This window comes from Chamaea fasciata, unplaced genomic scaffold (genome assembly GCF_029207755.1).
Source record: "Chamaea fasciata isolate MVZ Bird 193981 ecotype frontalis unplaced genomic scaffold, bChaFas1.0.hap1 SCAF_2, whole genome shotgun sequence".
Taxonomy (NCBI): Eukaryota; Metazoa; Chordata; class Aves; order Passeriformes; family Sylviidae; genus Chamaea; species Chamaea fasciata.
In genome coordinates this window covers 14,637,581-14,662,531 of record NW_027094087.1, presented here as the reverse complement: position 1 = coordinate 14,662,531, position 24,951 = coordinate 14,637,581, and the positions used below count along the sequence as shown (strand labels likewise).

Sequence of the window (24,951 nt, the reverse complement as noted above, 5' to 3'; positions counted from 1 at the left end):
TTCTCTCTCCCCAGGATCCTTCTTCTTCCTAATTCTCTCTCAGCAGCTAACCTACTTCCTTTTATCACATTTATCTTTACTGGTGTAGTGGTTTGAAAGCAAAACAAATGAGAGGCTCCAAGTCGGAGATACAATTTAATAGGAAGAAAGGAAAGAAAGTAAAATAAAATAGATGCAATAATACAAAAGACCACTGACAGAGTCAGAATACAACCTGAGTAGAGTGATGGAAGCAGTCTAGATGAGGTGGTCTTCCTGAAGCAGTGATCCTGTAGAAAGGTCTGGTAGCTCTGGTCCTCTGGGAATCCAGTGGGTAAGGGCCCCCCATACTGTCCCAAACCCCAGATTATATCCAGGCTGGAATGCTTGGTTCCTCCCCCTGGGCGGAGCATCTCACAATGGGATGATGACTCATGCAGGGGGTCCTTGATGGCCCATTAAACAGAGACAACTCCTGGAGGGAGTTATCTATGAGTCATGGGCAAGGCATTTGATGGGCCATTAACAGAAGATAATGTCCCAGAGGGAGGAGGTCTGGGAAAACACTGCCCCACCTGGATTCAACAGTTCATGAAGATGGTGATCGAATACTTTGTGCACATCCTATACTACAACCCAGGACAACTGGATATAGCTGTGACTCATCAGGGGTGCGGTCACCTGTATTCCCTTTTCTTATGCACTTCATTTCTAATCTGGTTTAAGAAAATGTTTTCTAGAACTCCACAATTACAATTGCCAATTTTAAAGCTGCTTTTCAAGCAAATTCAATGGTCTTGGCACATAATAGTGATTGCAGAGCTTTTCATCTAGATGGCCTCCTTGAAAACACAAGAAATATAATTATTTTTTGAAATGTTAAACAATAAACTATGAATTTAATAAAAATTATGGTTTGAAAGATAGTGAATGAGTTGTTGGCACTCCAGGACAGGAAGGGAAGCTGTTCCATGTGAAATTCTTGTCATTATGTCTTGTCATAGCTGTGCCAGTTAAGGGCTGGGAAGTATGTCCCAGAGTTCAACATTGGAAACAATGTTATATGACAGTAAAAGTAGATAATGTTTTAGCTTAACATGGGTTTTACCACTCCAAGGCTCCATCAACGTTGTTGGGACTTGTCATCATCTTTTCTAGTACAGTGCTATTTGCAAAGATTTGCAAATAGAACTGTGGTCTTGGGGCACTGTAGAAAAATAGCTTCTAACAATCCAGTATCTACCAGAATATTTTATAGTAATTTTTATTTCTTTTTCTTCAGCTCTCTTTTTGCTTTTGGCTCCGTTTACCTCTTTGTGGGATAAGAGAATAGTCTTGAAAGGAGTATGGAGTGGTATTATGCTTCTATCCAGTTCTCCGAACATATTGCACTTCAATTTTTTAGATGCTGTTGTTGAGGAACATTGACCCATGAGGAAATGCCTGCAGTGAGTCCAAGAATAAGTGAAACTTGTTTCGGTGTTATGAGAACTGCAAGAAGTATCTTATTAAAATACTAGGAATGAGTGTGTCTGTCATCCTGAGAAAGAAAAGGTTTAGGTGCCTGAAGGAGAATTTGGGTATCTGGAGGAGAAGCAGCAATTGCATGTCCTCACACCAAATCCAGAGCTGGTGGGAGGTCTCAGGTCCTAGCTGAGTGTGGTCTTTTCCCAAGGTCATGGTTGCTTTTGAGCACATTCTCTCAGAGGGACAGAAAGATTTGCCATCCTCTTTATTTTTCTCAATGGCAAGACTAAGCGGAATGCTACAAGGAGTTAATGAGCCAAGCGAAAACACTTACTGTAGGAAGATTCTTAGAGTTTTTGTCCTGTTGGTTTGATGTGAGATGAAATTTTGAGGAGCAACTTAGGATCTCTATGTTTTCAGCACCTAATAATGAGATATTCACAATACAAATAAAACCCCGGAACCAGTCTTGAATGCACATCCTAGCCTCTAGCTGTGTCTGTACTCCCTGCTTATTTAGGGATTTCTTTGCACTGTGGGGAGTTGAGTTGGCAGCTGCAGATGGAGGAGTACTGTGTCGGTGAATGATGTATGGCTTTCCATTAGCATAACTGATGGTTCAAGTAGCCATTGATACTAGGAAGAAAGTCAGCCCTGAAAAATTGATCTTTGACTTTGCCAGTAGTATCAGTAACTGGAAATCCTAAGGCAATTTTTTTTTAACAGTTCAACAATTAAAGCAATTGTTTGCGAATCATTTACTTGATGCAGACACAGCTGCCTCCGGGTGATGGATTCCAGCCGTTTCTATGTCAGGCAATTCCAATTTCTCACTGTCATTCAGTGTCTGATTCATCCTGTCAGATGGGCTTGACTCATGTGGCCATTGTTTCCCGCTTATAAAATGGATGTGATCATAATCTGCTGGTTGTAGAATCTGCCCCACTTGAGCTATTGTGCAGGTCAGTTTCTCTCCATGCTGTGTGCCACAGCTGAGTGGAAAAAAGACAGAACTGGCAATGATATGCTCCTGCTTGGGTAGTCTTGAGAGAGACTTTGTGCATGATCACTCTCAGCCCTCAGAAATCTGGATATAATGATGTTGTCATGATGGGAGTTTGGAGCCCCTCTCTGTCAGCCTGACAGGCCCAGCCATGCCTGTGCTGTGGCCTCTCCTGAGTGCTGTACGAGTCCTGGTGCTGCTCCTCCACTGCCAGAGCTCAGGTCCTTCCTTCCCCTCTGTGCACCATTTGTCCCTTTCCAAGGGCAGGAGCTGTCTGCAGGTGACACTGAGAGAGTTGGCAGCAGAGTATGGACAGGAGTTGGACAGGATAGGTCCTGCCCTAACAATGGGGGCAAAGGAGTGGCTGGGGCACGGCTTTGCCAGCACCATCCGCTGTCACTGCTGCCTGAGCTCCAGGTCTCAAAAGTTGCCCCACACCATCCTCTGGGGATGGGGAGAACAGCAGGAGAAGGGAAACTCTGCCCCAAAACCTTTCCAGTGCCCAGGTTTTGAAAGGTCTGTGGTTACAAAGATGCTCAGTCCTGTAACACTCTCTCATGTGGTCCGTGATGACCTGAGGTTAGTGTTCTCCGCTGCTGTCATCTGTGGCTCCCTGCAAGGCACATGGACACCAGACTTCTCCCTCAGGCCACTAAAATCCAACTCTTTTTTGTAAAGTCCCTTCACTCCTATCTAATGAAAATTATTATGTCATGTGACAGTGTCTGCTCAGAATATCAAGATGCTTCACCTGTCTCTTTTCTGATAAAAGGAGGTGGTTTAATTTGGAAAAGGAGTAGTGTTAAGTTCAGTTGTGAGACAAAATCAGATTTAACTTCTATGCTGAAGATTTAGTAGGTGTCATAAAATAGTACTGGTTTCAGTAAATTAACATGAAAAGAAAACCAATTCAGTGTGACTGACACAGACTTTATATACTGTCCTAATAAATCATTCTGATGGACAAATTAAATCATAGAATTAAATCTTGTATTCACATTAGTCTTACCATCTGCTCAAGTAATTACTGTGTAAACTGGAAAATTTATTTTAAAACCTTATTTTACAAGATTCAGAACCCATGTTTGCCCCAGAGCTGAGGTTGCAACATTTTGTTTATTTCTAATGTTCTGAATTTAGTGTTACAGGATGGCAGAGAATTTCATCAGCTATCTCAAGGTGGCCTTTGAGAGATGTATTACAGAGCAGAGCCCTACTGCATCATTGTTGACAGAGGCACTGAAGCAGTGTCACCTCTAATGCTCATGAGGTGGTAAGGGTCGTTACTGAGGGTGCTGCATGGTTGCATTGTACTTCTATGGTATGAAGCTTCATGGTGTAAAGCTGGGAGAAACATAACATTCAAAAGATTTTGCTGAGGTGTCTAAAGCTGTGGTGTGTATAGAAAATTAGATGCCCTTCATCACTGATATTACTAGGAAATGAGTGAGCCCCTTATGGAGTAGCATAAAGGGTTTAGCAGCAGAGTGGTGATTCATGTCCCTGACTTGCTACATGGTAGAGATGTGGGTGTGAAGTAGTGACAGTCAGGGGATCCTTAATGAAGTGCAGAGAACACAGTCTTAATAAAAGCTGTTGTATCACCAGCTGCCATGTATGTTCTTATGTGCTCACTTGCACTCTTTTACAGTCTCCTGTTAAGAACTATTTAGCTCTGTGGCACCTGCTCACTATTGGTACCTTATTAGCAGTTATTAGTCTGCATTGCAATTACTTACTTGAATGTGCTCTTGTGCAGCAAGTTTCCTCAAAATACTTGCAAATAGTATGCTTTTCCCACAGAAACAGATGTCAGTGAAGCAGGAGGGATCAAGAACGGAATTGTAAAATAGTTTCGGTTGGAAGGAGCCTTTAAAGATCATCTAGTCCAGCCCTTTCTACAATGAGCAAGGACATCTTTAACTAGATCAGCTTGGTCAGAGCTCTGTCCAGCCTGGCCTTGAATGCTGCCAGGTACAGGGCATCTACCACCACCCTCCTTGTAAAAAATCTTTCTTATATCTTACATAAATTTACTCTCTTTCAGTTTAAAACCATCACCCTGCGTCCTGTCACAAAAAGCCCTGATAACAAGTTTGGCCCTTCTTTCTTATAGGCCCCCTCAAAGTATTGAAAGGCTGCAGTAAGGTCTTCGAGGACCTTTCTCTTCTCTTCTCTAGGCTGAACAGCCCCAGGTGTCTCAACCTGTCTTCATAGCAGAGGTACTTCAGCCTTCTGATCAACTCTGTGGCCCTCTGGACTCACTCCAACAAGTCCATGTCTTTTCTGCACTGAGAGTAGAGGAACTTTGATGTGAGAAGGGAGTAGGAGTGTAATGAAGCACACACAACCTCTGAGCTTATTTTTAACGTGGAGTTGAACAGTCTGTCCTATACACTTGATGGAACTGAAAAATGCTTTGATTGTTCTCACCTTGCATCAAGGAAAAAAACTCCACAGCGTAGATAATACTGTGTAGCAAAGAACTACTTCAATGTTATGATGAAGTTATATATGTTAAAAAAATCAAATGTTTCTTCAGATTTGATGTGTTATAGTAAACCCTATTTAGTACACTGACTGCTGTGGAAATTGAGGTTTTAAGAGTTGTGATGAGCTTTGGCAGTAAGCATTTAAGAGGAAGGAGAAATTACAAAGACATTCCTTTCTGTGGATCTCTCACCAGTTGACTTACAGCAGCATGTTGAGTTGAAGGGAATTGTTTTATGCTTCCTTTCAAAGAGGTTTGGAAGAGCCAATGAAATGTGTATAGCACAGACCTGTGATTTGTTATGTGGTGGAAATGTGGGTAGGAAACAGCACTGAGCAGTTCTGGTTGATGTTTCAAAAAAATGCCTTATCTGCAGTGCTTATCATGGGGTTTTGTCTGTTTGTCTATTAATGTTTTTATTTATCATAAGAAAAAAGAATCTCACAACAGCGAATTCTTACTTGAATAGCATTGAAAATAGGTCCTTAGATATGCTGGCTCTTTCAGATAATTTCTGCATTGAAATTTCCTTGCAGATGAATTACTTCAGAAAGAACAAAACTACTCTGATGATGTTTTGGCCAATATGATCAGCGAACCCAGAATCAGCTATGGAAATGATGCTCTTATGCCTTCATTGACGGAAACAAAGACTACAGTTGAACTTCTTCCAGTGGATGGAGACTTCAGCCTAGATGACCTTCAGCCATGGCATCCCTTTGGAGTTGATTCTGTTCCAGCCAATACTGAAAATGAAGGTAAGTACAATAGGGCGAGAAACCACAGAACATTCTGAGCTAAGCTTTGTGGTTTCTCTTCATATTGTTCCCTGAAAATTAATATTTTTCTTATAAGTAAGTGGGATAGAGGTTCTGAAATGTACATTTGGAAATGGTCTGCTGTGTCAGTTGTCTCTCTGATGGAATAGAAAGTCCTGACTAAAATCTGTAATTTAGACACACAATAAATTTCAGAGTTGAGCTTACTTGCCTTCAGAAACAAACAATAATAAATTCTAGGAGATTGAGTAACAGTTTTATAAGATACATGACAATGACTGAAGGGGGATAAGTTGTTAAATTTGTGCCACGATGAAATGAGTGTTTTATTTAAGGTAGAGCATTTTATTTGCTGGCATGAAAATGATTACAGTTCCAGCATAATCCCAGCAGACAGATAATGTTAGTTACACTCCATACACTGGTTACCTGGAATGTACTGCAGAAATGTTCCTACAGGCATACCAATACAACTTGGCTAGTGAAAAAGGTTTTCCTGAGGAGTATTTTATGTTGTTCATGGACTACTTCATTGAAGTGACTGCATGCTACTTGAATAATCCATGTAGAGTCTGGAATTAGTAGTTCACTTAGGTGCTGGAGCAAATAAATCAGAAACCTGAAGGACTTCAGTCATGTCATTCAAGTTCCTCCTCTTGCCTTTGTTTTCCTTTGTTCAACTGCACTTTTACTAGTGCTAAGTTAATCATATCAGTGAAAGTTTGATACTGCAAAGCCACAGTACACACAGAGCCTGGAACTGCAGAACTTCTCAGGCAAATCTGTGATTTGTAGCTGAACTGCACAGACATTAACATCCTCCTCAAGTCTTTTGAAACCACTGGCTTAGGCTGTACCTGCTCTTAGAATGAGTTCTGAGATCATCCTTACACAGTTAGTCTCATTTCAGTATGGTATGTGAGTGACTATGAGCAACTGGTGTGTGGGACGTGGATTTGCCAGGTCTGGTGGTGTTGCCAGGTGAAATCAGTGGAATCATAAATAGTTTTGCAATCAAAGTTTGACCCAAGGAGTCGGAGAAGCCTAGGATCAGGCAAAGAAAAAGACCTGGACAAAGATCAGTGAGGCAGATATTTAGCAGATCTGAGGGGAAGAGAAGAGGCTGGTCAGGAGTAGGGCTAAAATCAAGAGGACCAGGGAGTCAGCACTGCAAGTTAAGGACCAAGTAAAAGAGCAGAGCCAGAGCAAACTCAACAGACCAGCCAGCAGGAAGAACCAGAAGGCAGGAGATGGTGACAAGGACTCCGGCTGTGTCTGAAGGGCGCTTACAGCCAGGTGGCATGCCAGGCAGTGAGAGCAGCTGGCTGGAGCACATCAGGCACTAGCAAGGGGTACAGATTGTTGACAGGCTGAACCTCATTTTCCTGGGGAAGGAGCTCCAGGTTGTTCTAACCCTAGCGCACGTATCAAGGCTGTCTGCCAGTAGCAGGACACAGTCTGGCTCATGTCTGTCCTGCAGGAATTTTCAACTGCAGCTCCAGTTTTTTCCGTAGCTGAGGCATCCAGGGCATCAGTTTCTATATCTGTTGCCTGCTTTCATAAAACATAGTGGAGATTAATTATTTTTGATGTCTGTCCTCTTAGCTTTCAAAATATATTGATTTCAGTCACCAGGTTTAGAAATTATTAGGTAGACAGGTGCTCCCAGACATACCCATAGTTTAATCACACAAGGATGTTTTTCCTTCAGAAACCTGTCTAAGCTCAGAATCTAATAATGAAAGGTATTTCAAAGTGACATTGAATTCCCACAGGCAACTATACTCAGCATGGTTCTTCTTTTCAAATGTATGGCAGCAGATAAGAAACAAAAACTCTTCTGACTGGAATATTGCACTTAATTATTAGACTTCTGTGTTTTAATGCAGTATGTGATTTGCTGCAGCACTTATTTTCTCATGCCTTCAAGTTGTTGGGGTTTAGTTTTGGTTTTTTATACCAGGGTAGTATTGTATTTGTCATGAACTTACTGTAGCAGTCAGTTCAGTTAGGCCAACAATTATCATTGTTCAAGTATGCAGTTAGAAGTGGAAATCATTCGGTGACTTTAACTCTTCGACCTCTCCTTCCTGTTTCTCCTTATACTTCTCTGTCCTCTACCCAAACCACAATGTTCTCAATATGATCATGCCAAGAGTACCTTCTTTCTTTAGAGACAGTTTCTATACCTTTGCCCACAGCATCAAAAGGGAATTTCACAGCTTTATTTTTTTCCTTTGTGTTTGTCTCCCACCTTGTTGTGCCAGAATCCCAGGACTGTTTGTGCCATTTGTCTTCACTTCCCATGCCTGTTTTCTTCTTTGATAGTGGTCTTACTTCAGGCTTTGTCTACCTTGCTTCCAAAAATATGTTTCTGTCTTCTTATAATATGGTTTGGAAGTGGCAAGAAATTGATAACAATTGATCTAATTTTCACCTCCTCTTTTTTTTTCCCCTCTCGTGAACTGATAGTTAAAATACCATAATCCTCCCCCCTAAAATTTGTTGTTCTTAGTTTCCATGCCTGTTTCCTTCCATGGCCACGATCTAATTCCAGGTTTCACCCAGAGATATTAATAATGTATTGAATTGGTATGGTGCCATGCAATCTTAAGGTTTCATAACTTCATTTGAAATTTTCCCGATGTAAACTGCATGTTTTAAAGAACAGGTTTTATGCAAATAGTTTATTTTCCTAGAATTACTTTTACTAACAAGTAAGTGAAAAACAGTCTAAAAATAAATGGACTTTGAAAGTCTAGCAAAACTCAGTACTTTCTGCAAGTGTATTCTCACTTGTTTTCCCCTCGGTAGTTTCCCTGGAAATGTAAACAGAAGTTAATCCAAAACAGCAGGTAATATACTGTATAGATGTCCAGCATGCTGCAACACAAATTAGGTTAAAGAAAGCACTTTCTGAGAACCTTAGAGAGGCACCATGAAAAATGTCAGGAAACTGTATTTCAGCAATGCAAAATGCACCTTCAGAGGTGACTCCCAACAAACCCCCAACGGCTGTGAAGCTATAACACTGCCAAGCCCTCTGGGAATTTTGCCAGTGACTAACTGGGTTTGGTGGTTTAACCCTTTGTGTTTTAGCTTGCAGGCTATAGGGAGCCTAAATGTCTATATCTAGTATTTATCTAAAGTGAGATTCCTGTAAATGCACTGTGTTATCCTTATGATTTGTTCAGTTCCTCACTTCAACCATGTTCTTGATAGGTGAGCATGACATAGCACTCCTCACCTGCTGGTTTGTACCAGTTTTTTATGTACTTTTCTTCTACTTTTGTGAAGAGAAGTTAACACATTCTCTTTTGCTCTTCTGAGATGTATTAGTATTAGGTAGAGGTGGGAATGTGTGGCCTCTATGAAGCCTGAGTAGTCAGTGTAAATAAAAATGTACCAGTTTAGTTTGATGAGTCTATTTGGACAATGCATTTTCAGTCTTGTTTCTGTGCACATGAAGGTATAATAAAGAGAAATATAATTCTGGAGCATCAAAATGAATGCACTTTTTATAATAACACATAGTACATATTTGAGTTTTGATTATTGTTAAATGCTGCTGTAGGCTTCAATTTCTCCCTCCTTCATTAGTTGTTGTGATGAGGTGTAGCGGGTTGACTACTGGCCAAACACCAGTGTGCTCACAAAAATCAACTACTCAACTTCCTCTGCTATAATTGAGCAGAGGAGGAGGAAAAAAAATAAGTTAAAATAAGGCTCATGGGGTTGAGATAAGGATTAGGAGAAAATAGTTTAGGCAAGGCAGGCTCAAAATTTTAAAAGGTCTAAGAAAACTATTAAAAGAAGTAAAAGAAGAATGATAAGAACTAAAATAAACCTTTAGAACACCTTCCTCCACCCAGCCCCTTTCCTTCCCACCAACAACAGAAAGAGACAAAACCTGGGATTCTCAGTCAGTTTATTACTTCTAAAGGGAATCTTTCTTAAGTGCACTCAGGGAGAGGAGTCTCCCCTGCTATGCCATGGAGTCTTTCCCGTGGGAAGCAGCTCCCTGTGAACTCTTCCAGCATGGTTCCAATTTTCACAGCTAACAGTCTGCCTGGAAAAACACTGTTTGCATCATGAAATCCCTCCCGAATCTTGCAGTCTTCCCACAATGGCTTTTGTGGGCCATTTCAGCTTATAGGGTACAGTTTTTAAGGATGAGCTGTTCTAGGATAAGAGCGAAGTGTCCTCTTCTTCTATCTCTGAAAGCAAAAGTTCTCTCTGTTCAAGTCAGATCACAGCTTTTCAACATCTACATTCTCCAGTTCTCATGGGCTGTGGGTGAATGCTATGTCCCCCCATACACTTCATGAATTACAGGGAAACTGTTGTATTATAGTCCTCATGGCTTGCAGAGGATTTTCAGCTCCGATGCTCAGAGCATCTCCTCCTCCCCTTCCCCCTTCTGAACCAACCTGGTATTGCCATGTTGTTCTCCTCACGTCCCCTCTTTCCCTTTTCTCTGACTCAGGAGAAGATTGGTATCTGTAGGTTCATCTGTTCTCAAGTGGAGTTCTGCAACGCTGAAAAGTAGATCTTATCCAGGCTCCACAAATCAGGGGAAATGCTCACTGTGCTTTTCTCTCTGTTGGTCAGGTGATCTCCCCAGCACTGCACAGGTCGCATCAGCTGTCACTCCGCAACTTTCTTCATGCAGGACAGCGAAAAAAGAAAAGCTTCTGCCATTTTGGTCCCTTTGTTTGCAGTGTGGCAGGTTAGAAGCAGACCGGCACACAAGTCTATCGCTGGCCAGGCCAAGATGGCAGCAGCCATCTGGCTCAGTGGTGCCGGGATGGTCCCCTCCAGTGGGATCTTGGCAGCTGGACTGTGCTGGGGCCCAATAGAATCTTGGCAGCCATGCCAAGGTGGCCACCTCTTCAAAAGCAGGAAAAAGAAGTGAACTTCTTGCAGTTTTTTGTTCTTGAATATGTTATCATAGAGGTGTTCCCAGCTTCTCTAATTGGCTTAGAACTGTGTCAATCCCCAGAGCCAGCCAGCTATTCATTTTGCCAGGCACAGAGGAAGCTGTTAACAGTGCTAATGCTTTTCCTCCTCACTAAAATCAATTTAATGCAAAACCAGGATATGAGGGCAAGCACTGAGAAAACCCACGGACAATATTTTCAGAGTTAACTGCTGTTTGTGCATATATCAGTACTGGGGCAGAGCAAGAAGGTTTTAAATTCCAACTGAAATTCAAAAGGTGGTAGCTCAGGGTTCTCCAGAAACCAGCATTTCTTTGTATCATGTTGCCTGACATCACAATCTGCTTTGAAAAACTCTTGGCTCTTATCATTTGCCTCCAGTTTTTGCTCTGAAGCTGGTTTGTGACTTTGACCAGGTGTTTTCACGTCTGTATCAGTTATGGAATGTGCCAGTGGTCCAGCTTTTTCCCCCTGTAAAGGGCTTCCAAAATTACAGATGACAAGAATTATCCATTACTAATACTTTCACCCAGTCACAAATACTGCATTATTCTGCGGTCAGGTCCATGCTACTGTACAGCAGAAACTTCTTTCACCCTTTTCCCCTTCACCTACTCACATTTCTGTTGCTATGCACAGGCTTCTCAGTTCTCCATAGGTGAGTGCTATGTAGGATTACAGAGAGGAGGGGAAAAAAAAGTCTTCTAGGGAGGATGCAAGGGCCAGGGTAACAGAGGAGGGGTCTCTAAGAGCAGTTTGAGTAATGTTTTGGTCGTTGTTGTTTCTTCACTTGGGTCCTTGCCAGTGAAAATTATTGCTGACCCACCTGAAGGTTGGTGCTGGCCATATTGAAAAACCTCACAGAAGACATAAATAGGAAAATACTCAAAACTGTGGTTTTTAGTTAAGGATGGAAATAACTCTTTTGTGTAGAGCTATGTAAGGAAAACAATTACATGGTATGCTAGTGTCACTCTGAACTGCTGTGAAGGAAAATGCCTCTGCAGCACCAGACCAGCAAGCTCTGTGAAAGTCTGCCTTTCTGGAGACACAAGTGAATCAGATGTGGTGATATGCTTTTAATCTGCAGCTACTCTAAAGCTGACTTACTGGGTTTTATTCAGAGGCAAAAGCTCATACAGTCATCTCCTGTGTGCAAAGGACATGGGAGCCACTTAGGCTCTCACAAGCATGGCAGGTTGTCAAACCCACAGGAACACTAAGCCAGTGACACAGACTTCCTGGGAAGATGGGCAGTTCCATTGCTCAAATCAACAGTATCATCAGGTTTGTGTGACTTTCTGATGAGCAACTCTTTTTGATTGAAAACTGTGGGTCTGTCAGATTTCCTGTGTTACTGCACCTCACTTACCACTGATAAAGGCTCATACCCAAATCCAGAAATTGAAATGAATAATAATATATGTTAAAACTTCTGAATTCTAAGGAACAATGTAACACTTCATTTCTGAATTTAAGTTTAGATAGATAAGGATAGGAATGCAATTGGACCAAAAGAGAGAAAAAAACAAAAAAGAGGGGTAAAAATCTGAATCTTTTAGTAAACATTATGTAAACATTATGTTTGAACTTACTGAGGCTGCTAGCAGTGACTCAAATAGCTCTATGTTTTGCAAATCCTGTTTTTCTGTTAGTGCCAGTGAGCTCCACCAATTTAGGTTTCAGCTATTAAAGCCTTAGTAGGGTAATGAAAGAGTCTAGTAAAAGCGTATATGACACACATTTGAGTAGAAATTTGTGTTTCTTCTTTGTTTCCCTTCCAAAAACTGGAATATGCCGTTAACAAATCAGAACATATAGGAATATTGATTGTATTTTCAAAATGCACTTTACTTTTTTAAATGTTATAGCTGGTGCTATTAAGAATCCCTGTTGAAAGGAAAAAGGAGGGTTTCAGGAAGCATTGAAGTCAATACTGAGCAGCTGCAAGAGCTCATGTCCATTCTGGCTGCCAGTTCTGATCAGACAATCAGGAAAAATTTGCATGTAATGAAAATGGTTTTGTTCTATTGATAGAAATTCTTTAGTCTTAATGGTTTCTGACCTGAAGCAGTAACCAGAATATGATGTAAAAATGATGCCTCAACTCTGAAGCTTTCGTTGTGAAGTCTTACCCATCCCTTCCATCTACTTTCAGGATTAACTGAGGGCAGATATTTTCTGGTTGTTGCTTAGCTAACTGTTGATGCAGTATGTCTCTACTGCAGTGTCCCAACAGAAGAGCCCTTGGCTTTGTAATTCTGGGGGATTTTGTTTATTTTTGTTTGCTCTTTTGTTTCTTTTCTGCACATGCCTAGTTGAGCCTGTTGATGCCCGCCCAGCTGCAGACAGAGGACTCACCACACGACCAGGTATATGACTTGCATGGCTTTTACCTAACCTGTATTGTTATGGCATGCATGTGGTCTGCTGGAACTGAATTTATTTACCTTTGCTTTGGTGTACCCCTCTCACAAAATTTATGCTATTCCATGAATGGTGGAAGCATCATTCCCTCACTCCCCGTGTGAGTGCTGTCCGTGTTGAGGGAGTTTGGAATGTATGCTTGCAGCGCGAGTGGGTCCCAGACCCAGAACTGGTTTGTATTAAAAGGTCTCATCCCTTCCAGAAATAGCACTTTGGCAAGTGCAGGAGATGGTAAACTTGGTACCCGTTTGTACAGACGCTACTTCTTATTTGGGAATGTATAATAGAAATGTCAAATCCTTTATGTAGAGTGAGCAGGGCTAATAAAGAATTAATGCATACTGCTTCAGAACTGCAGGGGACCTTGATACTTTTTGCTGTGGTGCTTATCTTGCTTACCTCCAAATACCTAAAAATCAGTGTTATCTCTCTGGTTTCCTTCAGGACACAGCTATTCATTCCATTCTAGGACAGAGCAGGGTGCTTGGTTTCTCCTCTGTAGGTACCTCTGTCTTTGTATTGATTTCAGAACAACAGCAGATCACTAGGTTGAGTCAGGCTGCAAATGTTTGGAAAAGTTAAAATGGGACAATTCCAGTTTCCAAAAGGAAAAATCATTTTAGCTTTTCATACTTTTTTTTTTTTTTTTTTTTGCATTTGGGGTTGTTTTTCCTCTGTTTTTTGTTCAGAATCTGAAACTTAAAGCCATTGAGAGGAAACAGCTTTTTATTTCAGAAGAGGCCACTATCTGACTCTTGAATGTAGTGAGAATATATTTTAGGGTCAGGATTATTTCAGTGTCACATCATTATTGTGTTTTCTTCCTTCAGATCAGATTAAACTGATCAATCTGTATCCTTTTTCACTTCATCTTGTCTTCCAAACGTCCATTAGATAGCATCATGGACAGCACCTTCCTACTGTTTGTAAATCTTTATTCACCCATGTTTAGCAACTACAGAAATTGCTACAGTGGGAGGTAAAATAAGTTTATATGTTGCAACAATTGGGATATGTGTCAGAACGGACCAGGTAGTGTGCTCCTAGTGCTGTTTTAGGAGTCTGACATCTTAACTTGTGTTCTGAGTCTAAATTCAGTCCATGAAGAGAGCCTGGAAGCTGGTACAGAGCTACAATGCCAAAAATCTTGGAGTCAGGGAAAAATCCCTCCAGTACTGTATTATCTACCCTCTTCCCCAGGAGCTGTAGAAATATCACATATGAAACTTGCATATGGTTTAATCCAAATTTTGTGATAATAATTCAGTCTAACAATTTTCCTATAGTATTAAAATCTATGAATATTTACAATTTTAATTTCATTCCTCTTGAAAAATTTCCTGTCATGAGGCCCATATTTATTACTGCAGGTTATTCCTTCCTTGGTTTGTTCCCTCACATATAGACACATGTCTCAGAAAACCTTAGTGTCCCTTTTCTAGAGAAAGGATTTTCTCTCACTGCCATTCTGGTTTCAGAGTGAAACTGCTTTAGTCGACTGCATTAGAGCACTTTGTTGGTTGTGGTGATACAAGTAGTACTAAAGTCTATAGGCCTAATGACAATAAGTCATGAGTCATCTTGGTGAATGTGTGCGATAGACTACTAAGGACAGGTAAAAAATATTTCAGCATCAGATCATTATGGATTTAGCAGATGGCAGATGCTGTAACTTCCATTGTGAAAATCACATGGGATATTTCCTCAGTGTTCTGCTAAAGTCCAAAAGTAGTGCTTAACTTTCCTATGTCTTTAATCACCATTTACAGATTTAGAAAAAATCTGATATGTCTTTTCAAATTTTCTTACTGATACAGATTCTGTCTATAAATGTCCATGTGGTTTTTCATCATCCTTCAAAAGCAGTTTATGTGTAACAAAATTTCATTTTAACAGAGAAATTTTTCCAATCTGAATATCTTCATGAACTACGAATAGAGGAAAGCAAATTGATGCTTATTTAAACTGTGAAGTACAGAAGGGATTCTGATAGTTTAAAAGTGTGTGCTTTAAAACTGTTTTACTTTACTTGCTCATTGAAAATGAAATTCCTATATTAGAGGTTCAAAAAAAAACTTTTTGTACAGTAACTGTCCTTTTGGAATAGTCTGTTTTTACAGTTTGGGGCTATTATCGAAGAAAAAATCTAAAAAAATAGTAGATTATTCTAGAGTGAAAAAGTATTAATGAAAGACCTACAGATTAATGCATCCAGCTGCTTGTGACTTTTTAATTGCCCAGCTTCTTGTTGGTTTCCTGAAAGGTTTGCACTTTCTGTGGGCCTGACTTTCCAGTCTACTTTCTTGGCTCAAGTGACCTGCTTCTTCAGGATGAAAATTTGGTGTCATATCAGCCGGCAACACTCTAAGCCTGAAGAAGAACAAATGAATGTTTTGTCACTGTTTGAATTTCTTGAAGAAAATGAGCTCTGAAAGGACTAACACAAAGATGCAAACGTGTGTCATTTTTTCTCTTTTCCATTTTATTTACTTCTTGCTCACACAACATTCTTATAGTGATCAGTATGTTTTTTTTACAGGCAGTTTAAAATCATGCAGGTCATCTTTGGTCACAGCACAGAGTCACAGACTCATAGAATACTGGGTTGAAAGGGGGCCTCAACGATCATCTGGTTCAACAAGTATTTAGGTGGTAGTAGTATTTGTGATACCTAGGATCTTTTTCCTTCACCACATTATTCTCTTTCAAAAAATGAAGTCTGTGAGTCAAGTCAGAAAAAGTAAGAAGTTGTCCAGTCCATAGAGTAGAAAAGTTTATGAGTAAAGACCAAGTTTAAAGCATTTGCTGAAATTCATGCCGGTTGTCTAACCCGCCACCTCTGTTGTTCTCCACCTTGGCTGTCTGCAGTTAAAGCTTGGATTGGAATCTGTTCTCCATCAGTCCTAGGGAAAGAATATTGTCTGGATTAACCCCATTTTCTAGTATGGATAAAACAACTATGTAATTCACATGGGCATTAGAAAAGGACTCTAGTGCCTTAACTTACTGTCCTTCCCCTGTCTATTTCACAAATGGGCAAACAAAAAAAGAATTATGTCTAAAACTGTTTCTTATCATCTCCTCCCTAAAAAGGAAGTAAATGTGATGGCAAAAGGTCAAAGGAAAGAAAAATATCTAGAAGTACTAAGTAGTCATCAGTGAGCTTTTTTTTTAATACATCACAAAACTATAATAGATTTATGGCATGTTTGTTGCTATTTATAAACTGTTTTATTTCAGGGAGATATTAGATGTTAGAAGGCTCCAGTCCAGCCTTCCATAGGAAGAACTTCAGATAGAATGAGTACCTCTTTCCTTGATAACCTCACCGTAACAACTTATACAGGAGTGTTTCCTTCTCTCCTGTTTTCCAGCAGTCACTTTGTCACGATGAACACTTAATTTCTTGCAACTGAATTTTGGGTATCTGTTTATTAGTAACTTTTTCTTTGTGTGTGCATGTACATATAGAGACATATACACATAAAAATGCGTATAAAAACATCTCTTGATGCTCATGAGAAAGCTCATTTTACTTACCTTAATTCAGCAGGTCTGATCTGTGGAAATTGAGTGAAGATTAGAAAATGTGCCATCAGAAGGAACTTTGCTTAGTATTAGCATATTTTCTGTACTTCAAGGTGATAAACAACAAATGCTCTGTTCAGGGGAGATCATGTTTTCATCTGTTGCAGAGTTGCAGTTTTAAGTAGGTACTCACAGCTGTAAATACATCACTTACAGGATGCCCGTAATTCACAATACAAGGATTTTATGCTATTAAGTATGTTACTTTCTTCCATGTAGTATAGTTTGGACTTGATGGTGTTTTTCTGCGTTATTCCAGCTCTTTATCAGTTGATCATTTTTGCAAACATTTAACCATTTTGATGAAACATTGCACATAAAGCTGCTTCTGTGTCTTTGGTCCTTCCGCTAATAAATCATGACATGTCTATCTTTATTCCATTACATAATACTGAGGGGTTTTTTTTCCTCATGCAGAGGCTCTGTAAGCCTAATGGCTGTTCCGTGGAATCATTAGCCCATATGCTGCAGTCTCTATGAGGTGTGGGCATAGAGCAGCTTAGCTTAGTTAATTATTTATTATTTTCTTGCCAGTAACTGCCAGCATTTTTTTTCCTGTTTGTGATGTTAGTTCAATGCAGTTGCTTTAAACTGTCTGCAGCTACCATATAAAAATCATTAATAATTTTTTTCCATTAGGTTGTTTTGGTTTATTTTATAAATGAGATTGTTGCTAACTGTGAATGCAGTTATTGGTGTGTATGCACAGCATCTAGTTTGACATGCCAGATTAACAAACCAGATTTTACTTGTTTTGATTATTCATTTGTACACACATGTATTCTGAGAAATGATTATTTTTTACTCTGTTCCAATGAGATTATTTTGTAAAAAATATAACGCTTTATTGCACTTATTTTCTGCTGTCTTCAATTTGAGAGCCCCATAGTCATCCATGAAGTAAAAGTGAACCAGCAGTTCTCTGACATCTTAGGAGAGACCAGAAAGTTTTAGTTCCACGCAGTCTTAAAAATACATATCCCTCTAAGATATTTTTCTTTACAAAAAAGAGCATATTGCAGTAACAAGCAGACGTGACTCAACCTTCTTTATGCAGGAAAACCAATTTTTTATTCATAAAGCTCATATTTATACAGTTTTCAAAGACCTGGTGTTTGACTCTAATTGGCTAGTAACTTTTTTGCCTCTCACTCCATTGGTTAGAAGATGCCTCTGTGTGTGTGCGCTAAGACTTTCTCTTTCCACAGGTGTTTACATTTTCCTTTGTGGATTCTTGTGGGACAAAGCTTTTGTTATTACAGGTGCAACTTATCTTTCTCTACTAGAATAGGTTGTTACACAAACTGATTCTCATTCCTCTGATTCTTTCTCATGGGAATTAACAGGCTAACTGCACTTAGCCAAAGTAGCAGGCCTTAAACCACAATTTTATAAGGCTTTTCTTTTATCTTTACCTGTATGCAACAGTATATAGTCTTCATTTTCATCTTTATGAGTTTACAATATTCATTCTTCTTTCATTTCAAAATTAAATGACCTGCACAAAATCAGAGTCATATGGAAGTAATAGTTGAACTTCTAGTTAGAACAGGCAGCTCCTTCCCCTGGGGGGTTGTTCAAAGGCTACATTCCTACCTTTCCACCCTTTTTATCTTCGATGAAGCTTAACCCAAATAAAGCTGTTTGCCACTCATGATTGAAAAAACCCTTTTCCTCTTTTCTTGTTCTTGCTATGGCTTAAGCACATGGACATGGAGCTGAATGCAGTCAATACTGCAGTCACCCAAACTGCTACTTCGGTTTTCTCTGTGTAGAGACCACCCAGGCGTAGTTGTTTCAACTGTGCTTCACTTGGAGATTTAATTTTTAACTCTAGATATAATCTCAGGCACAGCTAACGCTGTCTTAGATCTGTGCAAAACAATATCACAAAACCTTTCTAGCTGTTTATGTAACCAGTAGATAAAGTAATTGCAAGCAGTATGGTAGATAGTGTGCACCTAATTATATCCTTGGTGGGATTCACTGCAACCTCTTTTTTTTAGTCTTCTGAAAGCATAAATATATATTTACACAAACACAGAAGCTCATCAATGTTAATAGAAAGAGTTTCCCAATGCAGCTACATGGTTTTTATTTCATATGAGTAGTTTTTCACTCCATATGATTTTTTTTTTCCCTTTAGGGCAAGGGAAAATAAGTGCACACATGCGTGTGTACACATGTATATATAAAAGCAGTTAATACTGCTAATTAAAAGTAATATCAATAAAAAGTCCATCATAGTTACCTCATTTTGTTGAATTTCACTAGAAGCTTTTAAGCCCATGGTTTTTATAACAAAATAGTTTTTTTCAATTTTTCTAAGGAGCTCTAAATTAATGTATTTGCCAGCTGAATTGAAGCATTTTTAAATTGAAGTGATTAGGAAAGCAGCTCCCTAAAGATGTATGTAATTCACAAGAAAACTGGTAGCAATTATCAGGATTTGTGAATTTGCAATGAGGCTGTTGCTCTCACTTTTCATCTTGTATATTGGCATTTGGGTTGTGTATTTTAGAATTGGTAGTGAAAAAATATCACTTTTTCCCAGGCCAGGATTAAAGTTCTCGTCAGAGAGAGAACTGTTCTTTGTGTGCTTGTCTTTAGTGTAAGAGTAAAGAAGCATTAAGAATCCCTTGACTGCTGGCATCTCAGCTCTGATCAAAGTTTTAGAAAGAGCATGAAGTTTTTCCTTCTTCAGTTACTACCCTTGAAAAGTATATCTTTGATTTTAGCATGCAAGTCTAAATGTGTGGTCACCAGGACAGTAAAGTGAATGAACTGGTAATAAAGAGAATCTCTTCAACAAAAAGTCTAAATTCTATAACATTGTGGAAAAGCGCATGTAACCCCATTTATATTTTTATCTCATACCAGGTATTTAATTGATTCCAATGTGTTGCAATGGGACACGAAATAAAGATGCTTGGGACTCCAGTCAGAAGGCAGTAGAAGTTAGAAGGCTTTATTTACAATTCATTCAGCCCTTTTATAACATGCTGCACTAAAAGGCACGTTATTGGTCCATAGGACTGATACTTCTCCCATTGGCTAAGGAACAGAAACAGCAAACAACACCTGTTGTTATGGGAAAGGAATATTGTTTACACAAGGTTGTTTTGGGAAAAACTGTTGAAAAGTTTCCTTTGAGAAGAGCTAGCTCTTCTCAAGCTCAGAAAATATCGAGCTCACACCAGTGCAATGTCATTCTTCTCCTTACTATATAATTAGTTATTTGCAGAAGACCAACTGTTTACCCTAGCTGAAGTCTTTTTCCTCACTTGTATGGGAGGTAGAAGGAAGGAAAAAGTTGCTATCGCGTTTGTTAGTGCAACAGCTAGAAAGAAAGGTTTCTCTGTTCCTGACCTTTTTCTGATGCAAGTTGCCAAAAAAGAAGTTTCAGTAAGTATTAACATCATGAACTTCCTAGTATCAAATCCTACCTTGTGTTGAGATTCCATGGCATTTTTGTGGGGCCTTGGTCACTTGGCACAAACCAAAAAATTTCTTCCTGATCTCAAGGCAAAAACCTGTGGTTTAACCTGCTACATGCTGAAAGCGTGGCTCCCATGCTACTATTTGATTGGAATGGGAGGTGACAAGGGAACCAAATTAATGTTGCTCTAGGGAATCTGAAGCCTGCATTTTCCAGCAGCTGAGACTACTGGTGAACTTATCACCCTCTGGTACCTATTGACTTGACCTGTTCTGCCTCTGAAATGCTGCTGTAACTCCTGCCTGTGGCATTTGACTATTGAAAAGAAGCTGACAAAGACACACAAATTCAGCTGTTGCAGCTTTGCTTTCAATAAAAGTGGCCAGACCCCAAGAACAGAAGTTCTCATGTCCATTTTCCTACCTCCAGCAGTGGTACGAACAGCATAAGGACAAACTTCACCTCTGCCTTACACTCCAGCATATCCATTGAGCATTTGGCAGCTAGCATTTGATCGGTTCCAGAACTGAATACTGTATTTTCACCGTTGTGTTTAGTAACCCTGAAGGAACCTTTCTTCTTTGCATATGTTCATTTGTATTTTGAGCATCCTTGTGATTTGTGCCAGTGAGTTCCACAGTCCAATTTTGCATTGTATTGAATTGTATATATACGTACACACACTTTCTTGTGTTCCTTTTCATTTCTTAGGAGAAATAATGAATGACCATTTCCTGTAGACTTGCCCCTTGTCATTCACAGTCATGCACTCTGTTGTTTCACCTCCTTTGCCTCTTCCAGTCTGAAAACTCACAATTTCAGTCCTTTGTGTACAGAAACTATTCCATACCTGTGATCATCTGTTTCTCCCTGCATTACATCTTTTGTAGTTCTTCTGCCTTTGTGTGAGGTGACCAGAACCTATAGGCAGATTTAAAATGAGGATGCATCATTTATACAGTGTGTAATGCTTTCTATTTTCTCATAATTACTCCTTTCTCTTTGCCTTTTTGACTGCTACTGAGCCAAGTGCACACAGAGTTACCCACTGTGACTGCAAGGTCTCTGTCCTGGATGGAACAGAGCTAAATTAGAGTCTTTATAACTATATGTATAGTTAGGACTGTGTATCCCCACAAGCATCACTTTGCATTATATCAACACTGAATATCATTTCCCTTTTATTGTGCTCTTAGAATTTGTAAGATCCTTCTGCAGTTCTTTGCAGTTTGCAGTTTTACTTTGACTATCCTCTTTCTTTTTTTTTTTTTGTTTTTTTTTTTTTTTTTGTTTGTTTGTTTTTTGTCAGTAAACTTGGTCACGTCACTATTCACTCTCTTATCCAGATCATTTAGCAAACTGCACAGCACAGATCCTTATGGGGCCCACTGGTAATGTTCCTCCATTGTGAAAAAAAGGTGTGTATTTACACTTCTTTGCCTTTCTCTTAGTCAGTTATGAAAAGTCATGTAGGACTTTCCCTTCTAATCCTTGGCATCTTAGCTTCTGCCAGAGCTTTGATCAAGGACCTTCTCAAAAGCTTTTTGGAAATCCAGATTCACTCCAAGCAGAATCACTGTTTCCCATGTGATTCCTAACTCTTCCAGTGACCTCTAAGAGTTTTTGGGAGGTAGGACATCCCTCAGCAATAGACAAGCAGATTCTTCACTGATTTTTATGTGTGGGTATGTTCTAATACTTATATCTTCAGTGGATTTGCCAGCTGTAGCAGCCAAGTTGTGCAGTTCTTCAGGCGTTTACGTTGGAGGAATTTTCATGCAGTGCTTTTGCCAGGTGTTGGACTCCAGGGCATTCTGTTGGGTGCCCTGGAAGGCCACAGACCTTGGCAGAGAGGTCTGGGACCCGAGCAAGAGGGTTTGAGATCTGTACACGGGGGTCTAGAATCTGTGCAGGGGGGTTTTAGTAGACCCTGGCACTGAGCCCAGGAAGACACAGTCTTTGACTGTAGTCCGTGGGAAAAACTTCCAACATTGAGAGAGGAATTACAAGTCACAAAGGTGTGACAGAGAGTAGTGTAGTTTATCTCCGGGTGGAAAATTTTGTAGTTTTGGGATTCTTAGAATGGAGGTAAATGGAGACAAGATGAAGGATTTAGGGCAGTGCCCTGTGTTCTCCTTCTGCTCCCTTGGCCTCCATCTCCTGCTGTGATGGTGGCACAAAGTAGTTCAAGGAAATTGGGTCAGAGTAGAGATGACCCCTTTAGTAGAGGTGATAGGTATTGGCACATAATTGTAAATAAGAAATATGTAATTATCTGTATAAGAAAGCTACGACATCCCACCATGAGGGGAGTCATCTCATGTCCCAACTGCTGAACAGACTCTGGCTGGGCACAGAGAGCATTGTGAGATATGAAGTCATAAACAACACCAGAAATATTGAAAAACAAGACCTTGAAGACTCTGTTTTGTTCTTATGTCTGGCTCAGGCTATCAGAGGGCAAAAGACTCTCAACCACCTGAATCTCGGGTGAGAAAAAACCCAAGAGCCAGGGTATCTACGAGGGCAGCGAGTGTGGCCGTGGACAATGGTGAGCAACTGGGAGCAGCTGCCTCTTCAACTGCTGCAGCCAAGGGCAGTAAAACAAGTCCCAGGAAAGCCCTTTCCCCCCAGCTACTGCACTGGTATTCCACTGCTGTAGTCTTCCCCCTTCGCTTTTAATGCTAAAACCAAAAAGACGGGAGGGGTTGACAGGTCGAGCTTCCTGCAGGCAGATACATGTTCTCCTTTGTTGCGATCTGCTCTAATCACAGAGGAGCAAAGAGAACTAACTCTCTGTGAATAAAATAGAACAAACCGGAAAGTTTGAAATAATCCCCAAAATGTGATTAAACCCAAAAGTGGTTAGATGTTGATACCAAAAAAATTGTGTATTTTATTTAATAGTAATAGGGGCAAAGAGAAAGAGAGGGAAAAGAAAAGACAAGGGAAAAGAGAAAAGAGAAATGGGGGTTGGGAGGACAGGGAGAGTGACAGAGACAGATGAAGTTGAAGCATATCACCCCTCCATGGGTCCCAGTGATGTCTCATTGTTCCCTTCTGTCTGATCTTCTATGTGGTGAGGGTCCCCTGCCAAAAGGTATAGAATCCCATGGATTAATATACATATGTGCAGGTGGAAACACACAGGTACCTCCCTGAGGGGGGCCAGTTTGACACTTGTAACACTGTGGATCTGTTGCATCATGTAGTGTCACATGCAGTGCTCTGGTGCAGGGTCTGGGGACCCCATTGGGGAGGGCCTTCGATGCGCCATGACACCCCCTCATCTGTGCCCCATGTGAATGTCCCGTAGATGTGGCATTCCAGAGGTGGGATGCCCCGCAACTGGGCCATTCTGCACAGTGGAGGATGGGTGTTCACTGCCTCTGAACAGAGGCTTTTTTGCCGTACACAGGAAACTGCTCCTCCTCCCTTTGGTGTAGGGATCTGTATAAGTCTGACAGTAGATAAGCCTGGGTCTATAGCCTCCACCCCTGAAGATGCTGGGCTTAATCCTCCTGCAAAAGTATTCTTCCAAAACCAGACCTGAGAATAGTGTCCCTTCGTCTTATCTCAAATCAATTTACAGTCCAGGGCCTCAGTCAGGAGTGCAGTGGTCTTTAACAAAAGTGGGACTTCTGTTATACAGTTTTGCTAAAATAGGTGGTAGTCCTTTGTAAAAATATTTAAGCCATAAACCATAGCATTTCAGTCTCCAACGTATTTTTCCTCATTTCCCATTGATGCAGGTGCAGGGGGTACTTTGAGATGATGCACTAAAGAGTAAATTATATTCTTAATTTGGAAAACTAGCCATAGCTGCTTGAAGGATGGAAAATTAAACCTGTTTTCAGGTACCATGTGGGCTTTATTTCCTGCAGCTCCATTTCCTTCTGCATTTCTTTGACAGAATATCATTGTTTATTTTCAGACTGCAATTCCTTAAGTACTTTACAGTTTTTGCATTTAAAAATGGTCTCCCAGGTATAAATGTTATAATATATTTGTGTCAGTACTGTGATGTAACATCAAAAATCAGGAACTTCATAAAGAAATTTGAGAGGTTGAAGTGCTTGATTCCTTAGCAAAAAATAAGGTAAAATTTATGGGGCAGTCAGACTCTTCAAGAAAATAACCATAAATTCTTTATAGCATGGGAGATGATTCTTGTTCTCTGCTTTGCATGGTTTCCTATGGAAATGAAGATCAAAACCTTAGAGTGGGTTGTCTGTATAGTCCAGAGAAGTTCTTGGGAAGACCTATTCTTGCTGGTTCATAATTCAAAAATAAATCACCACTTAATAAAAAAAAAAGAAGTTGCACGTTCAAAGGCAATTTAAAAAATAAAAAAATAATTGGATTGAGTTCTATTTTAGACTGCGGAGCTCATTGACACATGGAAGTCTTAAAGAATTATTATTGAGAGTCCAGCAAGACCGTGGAGCACAGGAACAGTCAGTAGTGTTGAGAATTTTAAAAGAGGTTTTTCTTTTTCACCAAAACTTAAGTTCAGCCCAAGATTCTAAGAATTAAGCCTTGGAGAGAGGAGTTGGGGGTGACAAAATGCTTAAATAAATATGAACAAGGAATATGAACTGGTTTGTTCTTATTATATTCAGTAGAGGGAGGACATAACATCTCATAAACACCATTCTTCTGCAGTGTTTTTCCCTCCAAGAAATACAAATGTTGGGTGCATTGGTACTAAGAAGGAAAACACCCAGCTCCATGAATACCCATATATTCTCTCTAAGCTAGAGCCAGCTCTTCAGGATTCATAGACATATACAGGATTCAGTACTCTGCTGCTGTTAAGTCTTGCTCATTCTCCTTAG

The 24,951-nt window shown here is 40.0% G+C and overlaps 1 protein-coding gene across 8 annotated transcripts in view; it reads left to right on the top strand.

Moving 5' to 3' along the window:
* The window catches only part of APP (amyloid beta precursor protein), a 228,305-nt gene that overhangs the window by 191,674 nt on the left and 11,680 nt on the right, over nt 1-24,951 (top strand). For 3 of the 8 annotated variants that reach the window (XM_066208645.1, XM_066208622.1, XM_066208630.1), the window contains 3 exons: nt 5,477-5,698; nt 12,978-13,031; nt 22,563-22,664. In XM_066208645.1, the coding sequence (XP_066064742.1) occupies nt 5,477-5,698; nt 12,978-13,031; nt 22,563-22,664 (378 nt within the window). Of the gene's footprint in view, nt 1-5,476; nt 5,699-12,977; nt 13,032-15,349; nt 17,483-22,562; nt 22,665-24,951 lie in introns of those variants that run through there. The other 5 variants (XM_066208654.1, XM_066208629.1, XM_066208658.1 and 2 more) reach the window with 3 other exon arrangements.